Source organism: Alligator mississippiensis, chromosome 3 (genome assembly GCF_030867095.1).
Source record: "Alligator mississippiensis isolate rAllMis1 chromosome 3, rAllMis1, whole genome shotgun sequence".
In the NCBI taxonomy this organism is placed as follows: domain Eukaryota; kingdom Metazoa; phylum Chordata; order Crocodylia; family Alligatoridae; genus Alligator; species Alligator mississippiensis.
In genome coordinates, this window is record NC_081826.1 from 39,379,679 (window position 1) to 39,397,001 (window position 17,323).

General features: G+C 46.3%; 1 protein-coding gene across 2 annotated transcripts in view; it reads right to left on the minus strand.

The window, feature by feature from the left end:
• VPS13B (vacuolar protein sorting 13 homolog B) overlaps positions 1 to 17,323 on the minus strand; it is an 877,527-nt gene that overhangs the window by 393,089 nt on the left and 467,115 nt on the right. For both annotated transcript variants that reach the window (XM_059723846.1, XM_006263597.4), the window contains one exon: positions 15,336 to 15,570. In XM_059723846.1, the coding sequence (XP_059579829.1) occupies positions 15,336 to 15,570 (235 nt within the window). The remainder of the gene's footprint in view (positions 1 to 15,335; positions 15,571 to 17,323) is intronic.

The window sequence follows — 17,323 nt, forward strand, 5'->3', positions numbered from 1 at the left end:
AATTTATGCCCGCTGAGATCACAGGAACAAATGGAGCATAAAAGCATACAGACCTAGTGTGTGCAAATCCAAACACAGCAGTTTGTTGAGTGTCAAACCAGTAGGAGCGTGACTATGTCTGTAACACTTTGAATTGGGGATTATCCTACTGGAGGAAGAAGCAACATGGTGAAGTGGATACAATGGTAAGAAGTCTACTACAGACACCCAAATCAGGAACAAGAACTGTACCATGAATTTGCTAGGGAACTGGCTGAGGCTGCATACTCTTGGTACATGGTTGTCGTGGGAGACTTCAACTACCCAGACATCTCATGGTAAAATAATTAGGGTATTATTGTAATTGTTTTTGTTTGTTTTTCCTTCCATGGCTATTACTACTAGAACCATCATAAATTTCATATACTTAGCAATAAATAACTTTTATAGTCAAACTGGTAGTAACTGGGTATATTTTTCCTTCTCTACTTCCCCTTCCCCCCTTGCTCTGCAGCAATGCTTCGTTTACCTAAGCCAAAGATTCCATGTGAAGCCCAAAAATACTGCGGGGTCCGCTCATCAAGAGGCTACCACTACTAGGACAGTTAGGGCAAAAAATTGGGACATGCTAAGTTTGAGACACATAAGGGGATCAGCTTAAATAGGCTGATTGACCCAGTTTGGCTCAGACGTGCCCTAATGAATTGAATGCTGGCCCATGAAGGTGCCAGCTGGACACCCAGCCTGATTCAGAGGTATTCTGTTTACCTGTGTGCTTATGTCTGACTGCATTTTATTGTTACCTTAATGAACTGATTCCTGGCATACGAGGGTGTCAGCCTGTCCATGCTGATCAACCCAGCCAGGTCAGGCATATCGTTAATTTGTGTGTGTGCGTGTGTATGTATTTGACTGATTTGATGGTTGGAGGAACCCAGCCCCACTGAAACTGAGTTCTGCAAGATAGCTCCACTGGGGGTGAGGACTTGCAGAAGGGAGAGATACAGCTCCAGATAGAAACACAAGTAACACAAGCAGCACATTGACAGAATTATAGAGACCCCAGGCATGTACCCCTAATAAATGAGCGGACCCCAAAGTGATGGGCAAATCTGGTAACACTAGCCCTGGTGTTTATAAATGCCACTTTTAGGCTCTGCATGGAATTTATTCTTGGCAGCATATTGGCTCAAACACTAGAGTATTTTTAATATTTATCACTGCTCTCTTCTATGCTGGTAGACTGACAGAAGTGTTCTCCCATGTGGGATATCAAGTTTAACTAACTTTATTTTACCTTCAAATGTTTTGTGAAGATTAATTCAAATAATTAACCAGAAGTTAATACAGAATTGGTGGTATCTCTGTACAATTTAAGTGGACCCTAAGATGGCTGCTGAATGTGCTATTTTGATTATTTTAGCTAACAATCATGTTGTCTATTCATGTTATCTGCCCATCATGGTAAAACATATTGATAAAATAGTAGAACTGCAACTCATTTTTGTTACATATTTGCTCCCACATTTATTGGTTAATGTCCTTTTTTAACTACCTTGTTGCAGTAATAGCAGTTGTCTGTGACCTCTAACAAGTGTGAAATTGTTCCTTTTTATTACTGGAGTGGAAAAATAATCTTGTAATTAAAGTTTTGGGATTCAAGGAGTCTGGATTCTATTCCCTGTTCAGTTAAAAACAGCCAATGTAATCTTAAGCAAGTCTCAGTCCCAATCTGCCTCAATTTTCCCACTATAAGAGGAGGTTATTATTTCATGGGATGCTATGAGGATTTGTACATTATTGATATTTCAAAGTGCTCTCACATTGCTCACTATTGCCTTTTATTGAAAAATATTATTTATTGTCTTAATAGAAAGCTACAACAGTGGGACAAAATCCTTTGTAAGCAACAATAAAGGAAACATTTCTATAATTCCTCAGCCCTCTTAGGTGGGGTGCAAAGAATACTATTAAACACACAAAACATTGTTTGCAACTAGATGCACCAAGTAGGATGTTACATAGAAGAGCATAAGAGAACCCTACAATGAGAATTCCAGCCATACAGATACTGAATAAATGGGCTGTATTTTCTTCTAAGTATAAGTCATAAGGAGGTAGCATTTTAGGGTGACATAGCCGGATATTCAGGTTTTGATGTACTTGCAGCTGGGAAAGTTCTGAAAACATAAAAAGGTTGTGCTTAGAATGTTAAACAGTTTGGCCACAATTTAGTCCAACTTCTGAAATACAAATGCAGATTATCACTGGGATCTTTTATTGTACTTGGTCTGATAACACTGCACGATGGAAAAGACAGAGTGGAGACAGCAACATAAAGGAACATTGCAAGTTTCTATTCTAAAGTACAAGTTAGCTTTTCAGTTGAGGAATCATTGTTTGTACCACTCAGAATCATGTGCTGAGAACTCTGACCAAATCCAGCGAAGTACTTCAGCGCACATTTAACTTTAAGCATGTGGACTTCAAAACAAAGCACATATGCAAATATTCTGTTAGATTAGGCTACAGTACTGAGCACTAAATTAGCAACAGCCAAAAATACAGTATATTTTGCTACTATTAAAATGCAGCCTTCAGTCAAATTGTGATGCAACAGTGAGATTGTTAGCATAACAGCAGTTTAAATACTAGTTTTCTAAAGTCATTGCTCTCAGGGATATTCCAAAAATAAATTTATCAAATATAGAAAAGAGAGCAGCTTAGATCAGCCCTGCCTGGGCCAGAGACAAGGGGAATGGGAGTAGAACAGAAGAGTAATCCTAAATGTATTAGTACCATGTGATTCGTGGGGACAGCAAGGAAAATGGAGGCTATTCAATTTCTTTTTTATGTTTGCTTAGAGATTCTTAAACATCCTAGTGCTGTAGTACAGCTGTCCTTACTCAGGTGACCATAATATTTTTTTTTTACTAATAAAGTTTCATTAAAGTGAATATATTTAAGTAAAATATCACTTATAGCACATTATGGCATTCCAGTGTGTCCAACTTGCATAGGCTGTCCCTTCACAGATAAAAAGCTTGGAATCCCCTGACTTAAATGAGTGGTAGTGTGCACAGCACAATACCATCTCATAAGAAATAGTGAGTTGGTATCTAGAAATTTCAGCAACTATATTAATACCCATATGTTAACTACAGTTAGTCATGTAGTTAATATGTCAGCATATTAACTGTATTAATGTATGGCTGTGGACAGATGTATGTTTAAATAGTTTTATAATAGGAGAGTTGCTGCTCAGGAACATGCATCAGCTGTTCCAGTTTAACAGTTTTCTCACTGCTATACCAAAACAGAACTTTATACCAGAGGCTGTAAATAGACTTAATTTGAGGTGGGCCTGACTGTCTTGGTAGTCAACTTGGATCAAAACAGGCACAGCTCAGTCATTTAGACACAGTGTCATTCTAACTTGCACTGCTGCTCTTTTGTCAGAAGGGCCTCTGACAGATATTATCCTTAAGATGCAATCAACTAGTTAATCATGTCTTAAGTAGCAACATGACCACATGTTCATTCAGTCAATGGTGTAATAAAACAAGGAATAAGGCTAGAAATAGATGTCGCTGAATGGAGCGGGTCAGCTGTGCTATGATGGGTCAACAAACAGATGATTCAACTGGGAGAAATACATGTTGCCCCTTGTCTCATCCTTGATCTTGCAGGATAATGGGCAATGTGAGCCCTTTGCATTCCCCACTGCCCCTGAACCGTGCTGTGGGTCTGGGGCAGGAAGGAATGTGAAGTTTCCCCTTACCCAACCAGTTCTGCATGGACGTCTATTTGTTCAACATTTGTGCCGACTTAAAAATTTTAAGGTGGCTAGCACAAATGAGATTTCAGACAATGTCTGTTCATATTCATAGATTGTAAGGCCAGAAGGTACCTTGGAAGATCATTGGGTCCAGCACCCTGCACAAAGCAGGAAAGATAACTGGGGGTCAGGTGACCCCAGCAAGGTGACTGTCTAGTCTCCTCTTGAAGATTTCCAGGGTAAGTGATCGCAACACCACTGGAGGGAGCTTATTCCACAGTCTGGACACCCTGACTGTGAAGAAGTTTTTCCTAATGTTAAGCCTGAATCGATCTTCCAAGAGTTTGTGGCCATTACTCCTGGTTTTCCCTCAGGTGGCCTGGTGAACAAGCCCTGGCTGTACCTGCTCAGCAAACCCTTGCTGTACTCCCCTAGTGTAGCGGTAAGCTGCTACCAGGTCCCCTCTCAGTCTTCTTTTCTTCAGGCTGAAGAATCCCAGATCCCTCAGCCTTTCCTTATATAGCTTGCCATGTAAGAGTCTGATCATACGGGTGGCTCTTCTTTGGACTCTCTCAAACTTGTCCACATCCTTGTTAAAGTGTGGTGCCCAGAACTGGTTGTAGAACTCTAGCTGTGGTCTCACCAGTGCTGAGTACAGCGAAAGAATCACCTCCTTGGTTTTGCTGGAGATGCATCGATTGATGCATGCCAGAGTATTATTTGCCCTACTGGCTACAGCACTGCAGCTTACTCATATTCATACTGTAGTCTATTATTATCTCCAGGTCCCTTTCGTTCATGGTGCAAGTCAGTTTGGTACTGCCAAGCCTGTAGGTGTCTGGAGGGGAATTGGGTGGCAGGCAGCATCCACGAGGGGGACAGGCAGCATCTGTGAAGGAAACTGGGGAGTCGGGGGGCAGATGGGGTCTGAGGGTAGTTCCTGGGGCCTGGGAGGGTTTGGTGGAATCAGGGGGCTCACGGGGCCCATGGGAGGACTTGAGAGGGGACCAGGGGCTATTTTTAGCCCCTCCAACCCCACCCTCCCATCCGCTTCCCACCATCAATACTTCCTTGTCTTCTGATAGTAGCGAATAATGATAAAAGTGGCACTGAGAACAGCTTGTGGGATGGTGGGAGGTTCGGCTGGGGGGGAGTGAGGGGCCAGGGGCCTGAAAATAGCTCAGTGTCAGGGGCCAGACAGGAAAAGTGCAGCTCTAGGGCTGAGGCAAGCAGCTGGGCTTTCCCAGCCTTGGGGGTGTGAAGGTAACAGTACAGAAGTTCTACACATTGGTCTAACCTAGCTTAATTAAGTTTGAGTGTACATCAATAGTTCCACCTGCATGCTCCTATAGTTAGGGACCTACCAAATTCATGGCAGAAGTGGGGTGTGCTGTGGCTCCTTTAATCTTGCAGGTTTTCCCGCACCCCCAATTGGTGGAGGGGCCCTGTTTGAAGCTCACTCCTGATCAGCGGGGAGGCAAAAACTGCAGTTTTAAATATTGCCCCATTTTTGCCCCCTGCCACTGATAGGCCCCAGATGGTCCTGCTCTTTGCTGCTGACTGGCATGGAGGCAAAAATGGTGCCATGTTTAAAACTGCAGTTTTAGCTTCCCTGATAATCAGAAGGGAGTGGCAGGTTCCAGCTGCAGCCACTTCTCTCTGCTGCCCAGATGCAGCCCAGCATAGGCAAAATGCTTGGCTGTGGCACTGCACAGGGTGAATGAGGCCCCAAACATTGAAGTGCTTGCTCTGTGGACCACAGGTTGTCAACCCCAGATTTAAAAAAAAAAAAATCAATCAAAATAGCACAAATTGATATATTGATATACTTCTATACAAATAACCCAGAGATGGAAAACTTTTAAATCTTCCTCCTTACCACAGTGCATATTGTGGGAATGAGAGCTTACTCACTTAAGCTATATGTACTTTATTCAATTCAGATTTGTCTATACGTACAATGTATGTTGAAACAACTTCAACTGTGAAAAGCTCCTTATTATTATTTCCCTGTCCAGAATCTTGGCTATCAGAACACATTTTTGATGGTTAGCCATAAATTTCTACAAACCATTTTCCCCATTATTATAAGGAGGGATTTTCAATTAGGGGTGCACCAATAAAAAATGTTTGGGCTGATACCAATGGCCAATTATTAACCAGCCATATCAGCTGATATTGATCCAATTGCTGAAATGCAGCCTGGCAGCTTGGAGAGCAGCATCTGGCTGGTAAGTCTGTTGGGGGGAAGGGGCAGGGTGGAGAGAGAAGAGGCATAGGGGCAAATAGAGGCCCCCATGGTGAGGGAGGCAGTGGGGATGGGGCAGACACTGCACAGCTGGGGTGGGGTGGGGTGCAGGACAGTGTCACAAGTCATCCGGGGGAATATGGGAGGGGGGGCATTCCCTATAGCAGTGCACACCCCCAGGGGAGGCATGGGGGGCATATGCCCCCTGGAGCTGTGTGTGGGGCAAGGGCAGGCTGCTGCTGTGGGCAGGAGGGCTGGGCCTGGGCTGTGCTCGGGGCTGGTGGGGGGTGGGGCGGGAGATGGCAGTGCTGGGAGGGGAGTTATGGGACAGGCAACAGCCACCCCAAAATTCACCCTAGCCCCCCTCCCAGCACTGCTGCCGTCCACTCCACCAGCCCTGAGTATAGCCCCAGCCCCCACTGGGAAGAGGCTGACACAGCACACAGCCTGCCCTCGCCCCATGCACAGATCTGGGGGGTACATGCTTCCATGCTCCCCACCAGGGTGTGCGCAGAAGTGGGAGCTGCTCCTCCCGCCATCTCCCCCATATGAGTCGCAGCTATGTCTTGTTCCCTGCCCCGCCCCAGCATCACAGTGCCTGCCTCTGCCCCAGCTCCTCCCTCACCATGGAGGCCTCGATCACGCAGCATTTATCAGCAACATTACTGGTCACACCAGCCAAAAAAAAACCAATTGCCAATAATGTTCATTTACATGCTGATACGAAAAGGACCAATATATTGCTGCAGCTCCATTTTCAATATATGTAGATGATTATCATAGGTGTGTATGGAGCCTGTGTCTAGCTCTGCCTGGACTATCGGGGTGTTGCCCCTCCCCTCCACTCGCCTGCTACGACTTGGATGTAATCAATTACCTTTAGAGGGGTCTACAGTGGAGATCTTTATCCTGGGTGGGGCCTCCCGATAGACGGTGTTACTCACGGTTGTCTGACGCGGTGGTCCACGGGGCTCCGCCTCCCCTACACCCCGTCCACACGCCAACCACTGGGTGATGCGTTCCAGATGTTTCCAGGCCCTGTATGACGGCCTCAGACTGGGTCCCCGGTTCCCGGTCGTTCTCCCTCCTGCTGGGAGTGATTCCTCCTTCCTCCCTTCTTACAGAAAATACTCCTCTAAATCAGGAGGAGCTGGTGGGTGCTCCCCCTGGTTCCAGCTCCCTCCTGGAGCCTCCGCTGTCTCCCCTCTCCTACCGGCAGCAGAGCACTCCCCTGCCTCCTGAGCATCAGCCGCTTCAGGATACTGAGAGAGTGCCTCGGCTTGCACTCTCTGACCGCCTTTCACTCTGCTGTTCGCAAAAGGCGTACAGCTCTTAGATAAGCTGCCTGCTTGAGACCCGCAGGCTGGGTCCTCTCCGCTCTGTGCGAGAGCCCGCAGCACGGGCTGCCCACCCGTACTCTCTCTCCCTGGCTCCCCCTCTCTCCCTGTCCTGCCCGAGTTTTTAAACCTTCCCGCCACGGCCGCTACAGCCACTGGGATTGGCTCAGCTGTTTGCCACGCCGGGAACAGCTGTTGCCAGAACCGGCGTAATGGCGGTTCGTGCGGCTGCAGCAGCAGATGCGGCTCCTCTTCCCGCTGCTCTTCAGCCGGTACGTATGCCCCTCTGGGGGCTTGCTCTTGGGGTCTGGGGTCTGTGGGTCCTCCCTTCTCTCCTTCACTAGCCTGTTGTGGCACTTCGCCGCCACAGACCTCCCCCCTTAAGTTGCCTTGTGGCGGCTGATTTTCTCTCGTGACGGCATGTGTCACCTGCTGCTCCTCCCTATGGATGTGGCCCGCACCTTCCTCTGTGTCGTCTGCGCCTCCCCACCTGGACAAGAAGTCAGCCACAAAGTTATCTCGGCCCAGACGGTGTATCACCGTGAATTTGAATGGCTGTAAAGCCAAAGCCCAGCGGGTGATCCTGGTGTTCATGCTCTGTTTCTGTGTTAACCACTGTAGTGGTGCGTGGTCTGTTACTACCACGAATTCCCTCCCCATCAGGTAGTACTTAAAGTATTCTATTGCCCAGCATATTGCCAGGCACTCCCTCTCGATGGTGGCATACCTGGTTTCTGCATGACTGAGTTTCCTGCTGGCAAAGGCAATTGGGCGCTGCTCCTGCCCGTGTTTCTGTAGTAACACTGCTCCCAGCGCCCATCCTGATGCATCCGTCTGTAAAACGAAAGGGGCGTTAAAGTTAGGCGTGTGCACGACAACGTCATGGCGCATTGCTTCTTTCAAATTCTGGAAGCTCTTTCGCATCCCCGGTGTCCATTTCAGTGGCATCACCGATTTCCCAGCTAACGCGTCTGTAAGTGGTGTGGCGAGCGTCGCGAAGCAGGGTATAAATCACCCATAATAGTTAACGAGTCCCAAGAAGGAACGCAGTTGTTTGCAGGTTCACGGTTCCTGGAACTGCCTTATAGCCTCAATCTTATCTGTGAGTGGCCGAACTGTCCCTCGGCCAACTCGAAATCCTAGGTATGCTGTTTCTTTTCCCGCTAGTTTACATTTCTTCGGGTTGGCGGTCAGCCCTGCTGCTCGGAGTTCCCCCAGGACTGCTTTGAGGTCTTGGAGGTGTTGTTGCCAGCTGGCAGAAAATATAATGATGTCATCAATGTATGCCGCCGCGTATGCTGCGTGGGGTGCCAATAGGTTGTCCATCAACCTCTGAAACGTCGCAGCTGCTCCGCTGAGGCCGAAGGGCATCCGCGTGAATTCGAATAGGCCCCATGGGGTCCCGAAGGCTGTTTTGGCACAATCCGTGGGGCGCATCGGGATCTGCCAATATCCCTTTGCCAAATCAAGCGTGGTTATATACTGTGCTTCACCGATTTTCTCAACGAGGTGAGTGACATGGGGAATCGGAAAGGCATCAAATGTAGTCAGGGCATTGAGCTTCCTGTAGTCTATACATATGCGCAATGACCCATCCAATTTGATGACGGGGACTATGGGGCTCCGCCATGGACTGCGGGACGTTCGTATAATCCCTTGTTCTTGCATTCTCATGATTTCTTGCTGTATTTCCTGTTGCCACCGCTGAGGTATCGGCCTCCATCTCTCCCTCACCAGTGCTCCCTGAGGGGTCCTGATTTCATGTTCTACTCCCGTTACTCGTCCCGGGATCTCTTGGAACACTGCCCTAAATTCCTCTATCAAAGCTAATAATTCTTGCTGTTGGTGATTGCCCAACTCCTTACCCATCTGTACTGACCCCTCCTTCCCGGGTCTCCCTAACCCGGGACACAGCGGTCCCAGGTCCTCCTTTGTATCCTCGTCTAGGGCCAACCAGCCCTGAGGAGTTTTCCACTCCTTGAGCAGATTCACGTGGTAAATCTGTCATTCCCGGCGGTGACCTGGTTTAAGTAATTCGTAATCCACGGGCCCTACTTGTCTCACCACGGTAAATGGGCCCTGCCACATGGCCAGCTGTTTGCTGGAGGAAGTTGGCAGCGATTCCAAAACTTTGTCCCCCGACTGGAACGTCCGTGTTTTCGCTTTCTGATTGTAACGCCTTTCCTGTATGCCTTGGGCGTCCCTCAGGTTTTGCCTGGCGATGCATTGGGCCGTGGAGATTCGGTCATGTAGCTCTTCCCGGTACCTCTCCACCGACACCCCCAAGCCTATTGGCCTCTCCCATTCTTCCCTTACGATTTGTAGCAGTCCCCGAGGGCTATGGCCATACACCAACTGAAATGGGGAGTACTGGGTTGACTCTTGCGGAGCGTTCCTTATGGCGAACAACAAGGGTGTCAAGATAGTATCCCACCTCCGCGGGTCTTCCTGGGCACACCGCCTGAGCATCCGCTTGATGGTCCCATTTAACCTTTCTACCAAACCGTTAGTTTGGGGATGGTAGACCGAGGTCTTTAGCTGGGTGATGCCGAGGGTTTTACATAAAGCTTTCATTACCCCAAACATAAAGTTTGTTCCCTGGTCTGTGACTATCTCCCGAGGTATGCCCACCCGTGCTATCCACTTAAGAAGTTCTTCCGCTACTCGAGTGGCGGTTATGGACCTTAGGGGCACGGTGTCTGGGAAACGGGTGGCATAATCTACCATCACCAGGATATATTGGTATCCGTTATGAGACCTGAGGAGGGGTCCTACTATATCCAGGGCGACCCGCGAGAACGGTGTCTCTACTATTGGCATGGGCTTCAGGGGTGCCCTTGGGGGCTTCCATTCCTGGGCCCTCTGACACTCTGGGCATGCGGCCCCCCATCTTTCCACGTCCTCTTGGAGACGAGGCCAAAAGAATTCTTGGGCCAGCCTCGCCTGGGTCTTGTTACGTCCCAGACGGCCACCCAGGGGTGAGTCATGGGCCAGTCTCCACACCACTTGGCGGAGTGAGGTCGGGACCACTAATTGTCTCCCCTGTATGGTACCCTCCTCACCCCGTTGGACCCGATATAATAGCCCCCCTGTTACCTCGAAGCCAGGACGCCTCTGTGAGGGTCCTTCCCCGGAGTCGGCGTCCCACATCCGCTGCAGTTCCGGGTCCTCATGTTGTGCCCTACGAAATTGGGCCGCACTCATGAACTGTTCTAGGTCGATGTCGTCTGTCATTGTTTTGTTGCGACGGGCTGGGCCCTCGCTGGCCCGTCTGTCGCCCCTCTTGATCCGGTTCCTCTCCTCCTGCGTAGCCCTCACTCGCTCGAGGACTGTATAGAATGGCCCCCATTCTCGGCCTAGTATCATCTCACATGCCAGGGTCGGGGCAATTCCAACTCGTAACTCTCCGCTAAACTCCATCACCCTAAGCGGAACATAGCAAGTCTGGAACTGCATCTCCCCGCCTAGTATGCAGGTCATTGTCAGGGGCCCCTCACTCTTCCGTTCCCTCTGCGGAGCGAGGTCTGCCCGAAGTAGGGAGTGGGAACACCCCGTGTCCAATGTGGCCTTAAACCGCCCTGTCTCCAACCCATGCAGTTACTATGGGCCGGTTCCATCCCTCGTTCTGGGTTGCCAACCCGAAACTGCAATCCATGGGTTCCCCTCTCTCCGCCTCTTTGCCTCTATCCCGGGAGGGTGGATATCCTGTTGGAGTGTGACTCAGCTCGCTCAGGCCTTCCCCACATTCACGGGAGATGTGTCCGATTTGCCCACAGCGGTAACATACCATCCCTTTCGGTGGCCCTCGTCTCGAGACCGTTCGCCTTTCCCCTTCGCTTGTGGGTCCCTCTTTCGTGCCTCGGGAGCCTCGTCCGTATCCCCGTTCCCTATCTGAATTCGCAAAGGCCTCCGCCAAGCGAAGTGCCTCTTCACTAGTTTGCGGCTGGTGTCTGCGTACCCATCTCTGGGCATCCTCCTCCAAATCCCATATGAATTGTTCTAACAGGATCTGGTCCATCATGCCCGCCCGGTCGAACTTGCCAGCTGGCAACCATTTCTTGAGTGAGTCCCTTAAAGCTTGCAACAACCCCCGGGGTCGCCTGGCCTCCTTGGACTTTCGGGCTCTAAAGGCCTGCCGATGACTTTCCAGTGAATCTCAAGCCTGTAGAGGATTGCTGCTTTCACTGCCTCGTAATCACGAGCTTCGTCCCTTGATAGAGCTCGGTAGGCCGCTTGGGCCTGATCTATCACCAGTGCCCCCAGGTGGTGGCCCCACTGACCACGGTCCAACCCTGTCTGGATGGCTGTCCTCTCGAATGCCTCGATATAAGCTTCTGGGTCATCCTCCCTAGTCATCCGGGGCATTTTAAATAAAGCAGCATTTCGCTGTATCCACTCCTGCTGGTGTGCACCCTGTTGTTGCTGCACTGCCAGCACCTGCCCTATGGCCTGGATTGCCTGCGTAAGCAGCTCCGTGGGCGCGAGGGCTGGCTGCTGCATCGCTATCGGGTCCCGGGTCGGGACACTGTCCCGTTAACACCGTACGAGAATGACGTCGCCTTCCCGGCCAATGCACCACTGTGGAGCCTGTGTCTAGCTCCGCCTGGCCTATTGGGGTGTTGCCTCTCCCCTCAATGCGCCTGCCACGACTTGGATGTAATCAATTACCTTTAGAGGGGTCTACAGTGGAGATCTTTATCCTGGGTGGGGCCTCCCAATAGACGGTGTTACTCACGGTTGTCTGACGCGGTGGTCCATGGGGCTCCGCCTCCCCTACACCCCGTCCACACGCCAACCACTGGGTGATGCGTTCCAGATGTTTCCAGGCCCTGTATGATGGCCTCAGACTGGGTCCCCGGTTCCCGGTCGTTCTCCCTCCTGCTGGGAGTGATTCCTCCTTCCTCCCTTCTTACAGAAAATACTCCTCCAAATCAGGAGGAGCTGGTGGGTGCTCCCCCTGGTTCCAGCTCCCTCCTGGAGCCTCCGCTGTCTCCCCTCTCCTACTGGCAGCAGAGCGCTCCCCTGCCTCCTGAGAATCAGCCGCTTCAGGATACTGAGAGAGTGCCTCGGCTTGCACTCTCTGACCGCCTTTCACTCTGCTGTTCGCAAAAGGCGTACAGCTCTTAGATAAGCCGCCTGCTTGAGACCCGCAGGCTGGGTCCTCTCCGCTCTGTGCGAGAGCCCGCAGCACGGGCTGCCCACCCGTACTCTCTCTCCCTGGCTCCCCCTCTCTCCCTGTCCTGCCGGTGTTTTTAAACCTTCCTGCCACGGCTGCTACGGCCGCTGGGATTGGCTCAGCTGTTCGCCGCGCCAGGAACAGCTGCTGCCAGAACCAGCGTAATGGCGGTTCGTGCGGCTGCAGCCGTGGATGCGGCTCCTCTTCCCGCTGCTCTTCAGCCGGTACGTATGCCCCTCTGGGGGCTTGCTCTTGGGGTCTGGGGTCTGTGGGTCCTCCCTTCTCTCCCTCACTAGCCTGTGGGGGCACTTCGCCGCCACAGTGAGGTATTAAAAACAGGTACACACAGAGATTTTTTTTTAACATTTCTTTAGAAGTTACTCTGGCCAGTTCCTTAACAGCATTTGCTATTATTCTCATTATTAACTCCCTAAGACTTAATACATTTAATTAAGTCAATCTAGGATTGCTGCTTCTCTCTAGTTCTTACTCACTTTCTTCCTAAATCATAACATCTTATTTAATGTTACTTAGAAATATATGTGATGGTCCATCTTATATTAATTACCCAGAAGATTTCTGAGTAATGTATCCTTTTGTTATATCCATGATAAACTCAGTTCCATTTTGAAGGCTATTTGGTCTGACTATGTTGTTTCCAGGAATTCTGAATAAAACTACCATACTTAATATGTTCTTTTGAATGTAATTACAAAGAGTATTCTTAAAAAATTATATTTCTTCAGAGAAACATTATGGTTGGAACTTAGGAGACAAATAGAAAGATTTAGGTAGGTTACCGAATGAGTTATTTCTATTGTCTGTTGACACTGAGGTCAAAAAGCCTTCCTGACAATGTAGCAATATCCCTAGATGACAGCATGACTGTGCTACTTTCTGTTAAATAACAAGAAAGTGGAAGTGCCCTGATAGCAGTCTTAAAGTAACTAATCACAACTGACCATTTGCTTGTATTTTCCTTGCAAAAGTATGAACAGTCCAAAAATAATTTTCAGGAAGAATAAGGCTGGATGCATATAATTTCACAGAGAAGGTAATGTGTTTTAAGAATGATGTTATATCCCTGGAGTCTTGTTTAAATGTAGGAGGCAAATTAGAGTCCCTCCCAATAAAAGTCTATAAAAATTACTTACCTCTACATAGGAGGAAACAAAGAAGGTGACTTAAAAGCTTTGAAAAAATGTTCATACTAGTCTGTTTCAGGGGGAGGTTTGGCATGGGAGAAGGCTACAACTCCATTAGAGAATCAAAAATATTAAGGTTGTGAGAACTTCTGTTTGGCATTATTCCCAGAGCGAAAAGCCACACACAAATACATTCCTTACAACAGGATTTATCCCAGCCAAGGGTATTATCCCTCTCACTAGAACTGTTCCTCCAATTCTGAGTTTGAAAAACTCGTGTCTTCGTACTTTTTTTTTAAGTTCAGAGAACAATACACACAATTTAAAAACAGTTTCATTTTTGGTTATACATATTTACTTTCTATCATTCTATGTAACAAGTAAGATCACTGTAAGTCAACTAAACCAGAGGAAGGATTGATTTATTTTCACATTTGCATTTATTTTCTGATTTGATAGTGCTTGATATACTATTAGAAAGAATATTTTTTGTATCAAAAATTCACTGCAGTTTGTTTTCACTGTTGCAGGTGGGAGTGGAGGAATGGGAGAAGGTGCAATGGTGATTACAGAGCAGAGGAGAGAAACATCATATAAAACATAGTTCTAACCATGTACATTAGTAGACCCTTGGGAGCAAGAATAACAATTACAAATTATTTTAGCTCAGTTTTTCATGCTATATGCTTTATGGTTTTTTAATATTTAGATCATACTTTGTGTTTTGAAACTAGAGAAAAATGTCTTTAAATATTGCTATAAAAACCTTTTAACAACTGTGTTTTTTCTGCTCATCCCAATTCAAATGCATAAAATATTTATTCCAAATAATTTCATGATTCAAGTAATTAATTAAATGCAGACTGGCATGTACAGAAACCTTAACATTTTTGTACAGCTGTGCAGCTTATGGATCATACTTGAAGAAAGCAGGTTTGTCTGTGGCACTTAGCTCACTTATTTGAGATTTACAATCTTTTAGGCTGAAGACTGAATTAGAAATCTTGCCCTATCAGTTTCAATCCACTACACTGCTGCAAAGATCATTTTGCTGGCTTATCACTTGAACCAGGTCATCTCCATCTTGCCTTTCTCCTTTGGCTCCCCTTCTCTATCAAACATAGGCTACTTGTCTTAATTTCACTCTCAGGGCTCATGGCAGCCTACCCTTTTACTACCACTCTTCCTATATTCTCTTATTCAGTGCCGAAAGATTGAATTTTGCCTTCTGTCAATCCATCATACCACTCTACCACCCACTTACTGGTTTTCAAACAGGCATGTTAACTCATTCACCATGCTGACCCTCTTGCATGGCAGCAGTTAGCTTCAAGGATGCTTTCAGGGATCTCATTATACCTTTCCTCCGTTGCCATGATGTCTTCAAAATGGCTTTGACTGATGATGGGCTATGAAAGCTGCCCATCATGCTAGCCAATATCATTTTGCTGTTTTCTTGTATCCCCATCATCTGTGGCCCCCTGACTTATGCTTCGATTGTAACCTCTCTGGGGTAAGAACGGTCTTTTGTTCTGTGTCTGCAGTTAGGGGTTCTAGCAGCTACAATAATGCAAACAACTAGATAATAATTATAGTACTATAAAATGTTGACAAAATAAAATGTAATTATAAATGATCAAAAGGAGGGACCTACACATTTCTAATACTATACCTTCTTCCAGAATAGGTCTTAGTACAACAAAAGGTATCTCTTGCAGTGGCTCCATGTATTTGTGTCCAGCACTCATAATCTTTATCCGAGGCAAACAAACAACAAGTGTACCAGGCATACTAGCCTGCCCATGGTACCAACTTCGGACAGTTCCTGGAATGTCACCAGATACAATTGTACTTGGAGAATGCAAGCTGTCATTTGGAATGAACACACAACAGGACTGTACTTCAAGCTGAAAGAGAGAGAGAGAGAGAGAGATCTGGAAAGGATTCTCAGAAATGGATCAACAATGCCTCACAATGTATTTATACATGTATAATACAGATTCTCCTAATATGGTATCACAGAATCAAAGAATTCAGGATTAGATATCAGTATTCAGAATCAGATAATCAGAACTGATTATAAATATTTCTAGGCTTGACCAACTTTATAAAAAAGGACAACAGAAAAAAACAAGTGCTTTATAATTCTGTAAACTATGGGTGGTGGGAGGGGACCCTTAAAAGGTGTCATTTTAGTCCATAAATGTGATTTAAAAGGTGTAATCACATCAGCTAAGCATGTATCTACCTTTCCACAGCTTTTCCCAAGAAACAGAACTGAGTTAAGAAATCCGCTGGCAAAAGGTGAGAAAATCCTCCTCCTTTTGCAGTTCATTAGCTTTTGTTAGCACTAGCTAAGGCTCAAGAACTAACTAGTATTTTATATACTGTTACTTTCCAAAAAGATTTATTTCAGTGAGAATTCTTCCCTTACTTCGTAGTTAACAGTGACTGAAGTGTATAAAAAAAAAAATCAGGCTAAATCATCACAGCAACTAACATAACTAAATGTCTCAGCCAAATATTGACATGTTCATTAGTACCAAGATATATACATAGCAATGAACAAGGTTCATAAAGTTTGGAACCAAGAGGTTTTACTCCTTTTGTCACCTTTCAGATCAGAACATGTACATGTGATTCCATATGAAACTTTAATTTTTTGTTCTCTGTTTCCACACAATGCAGTTACTTAGTCTACCATGAAACACTTGGTAATTCTGCAACATCCTTAGAGATTTCTGGCAAGGCTGAGTAAGCCCAAACCAAAGACTGAACTCATCATGACTTCTTAATTCAGAGGCAATGTAGGCTAAAGACTGTAAGTCTTACTTGGCTCTTGCAAGTAATATTCTGCACCTGGATATCAAATAGCCTTAACAGCTTGCACACTTGAATGCTTTGTTAAGCAAATACAAACTAAGATTCAATCCATTTTTCCCCCAATATTCTGGATGTGAGATATTATGTGAAGTTGTGATAAAAATACTTTTGTTAGCTGCCCCATAACTCTTGTATTGGTGACTGATAAATTCTTAGAATTAAAGAAACTATATCTTACAACTGATAACTAAGACTTAATGTACAACAATACTCTCCCCTCAAGGCTAATATTCCCCCAAGAGAGCAATAATGATATGTAATAGGATTGGAATTCCTTGGTACCATAAATAATTTGCCAGCCTGGTGAACAGAGCACAGATATTCATCTTTACTTCAACATTTTTGTGCCCTTTTGCTTAGACAAACTGACAAGAATTCATTGTAGAAAAATATAAGTAGGATTTTGCAAAAATAAATACATTGTTACATGAAGTCTGTGTTTGTTTCTAGTTTTAGAGCTGTTTGAGCTATAAGATGAAGTTAATTACTTCTTTGATAAGTAGTTTATTGATCCAAGGTTGCAGAATGTACTTTATTTATACTGGAAGAGAAGCAACAGTGTATTGTTACAGATGTAACACATTTGGATTTTTGAAAACAGTTAAATTAGTCATTGTGTCAATATGCAAAGACTTCTACAGTGACACATAAGAGCATTTTCTGGTCTATTAGCAATAGGTTTCCAGGTCAAACCATTATGGGGCAGTGATAAATATATGACAAAAGCAGTTATGATCAGCCTAGTTTTGTTTTATCAATGCAGTAACTGAGTAAACA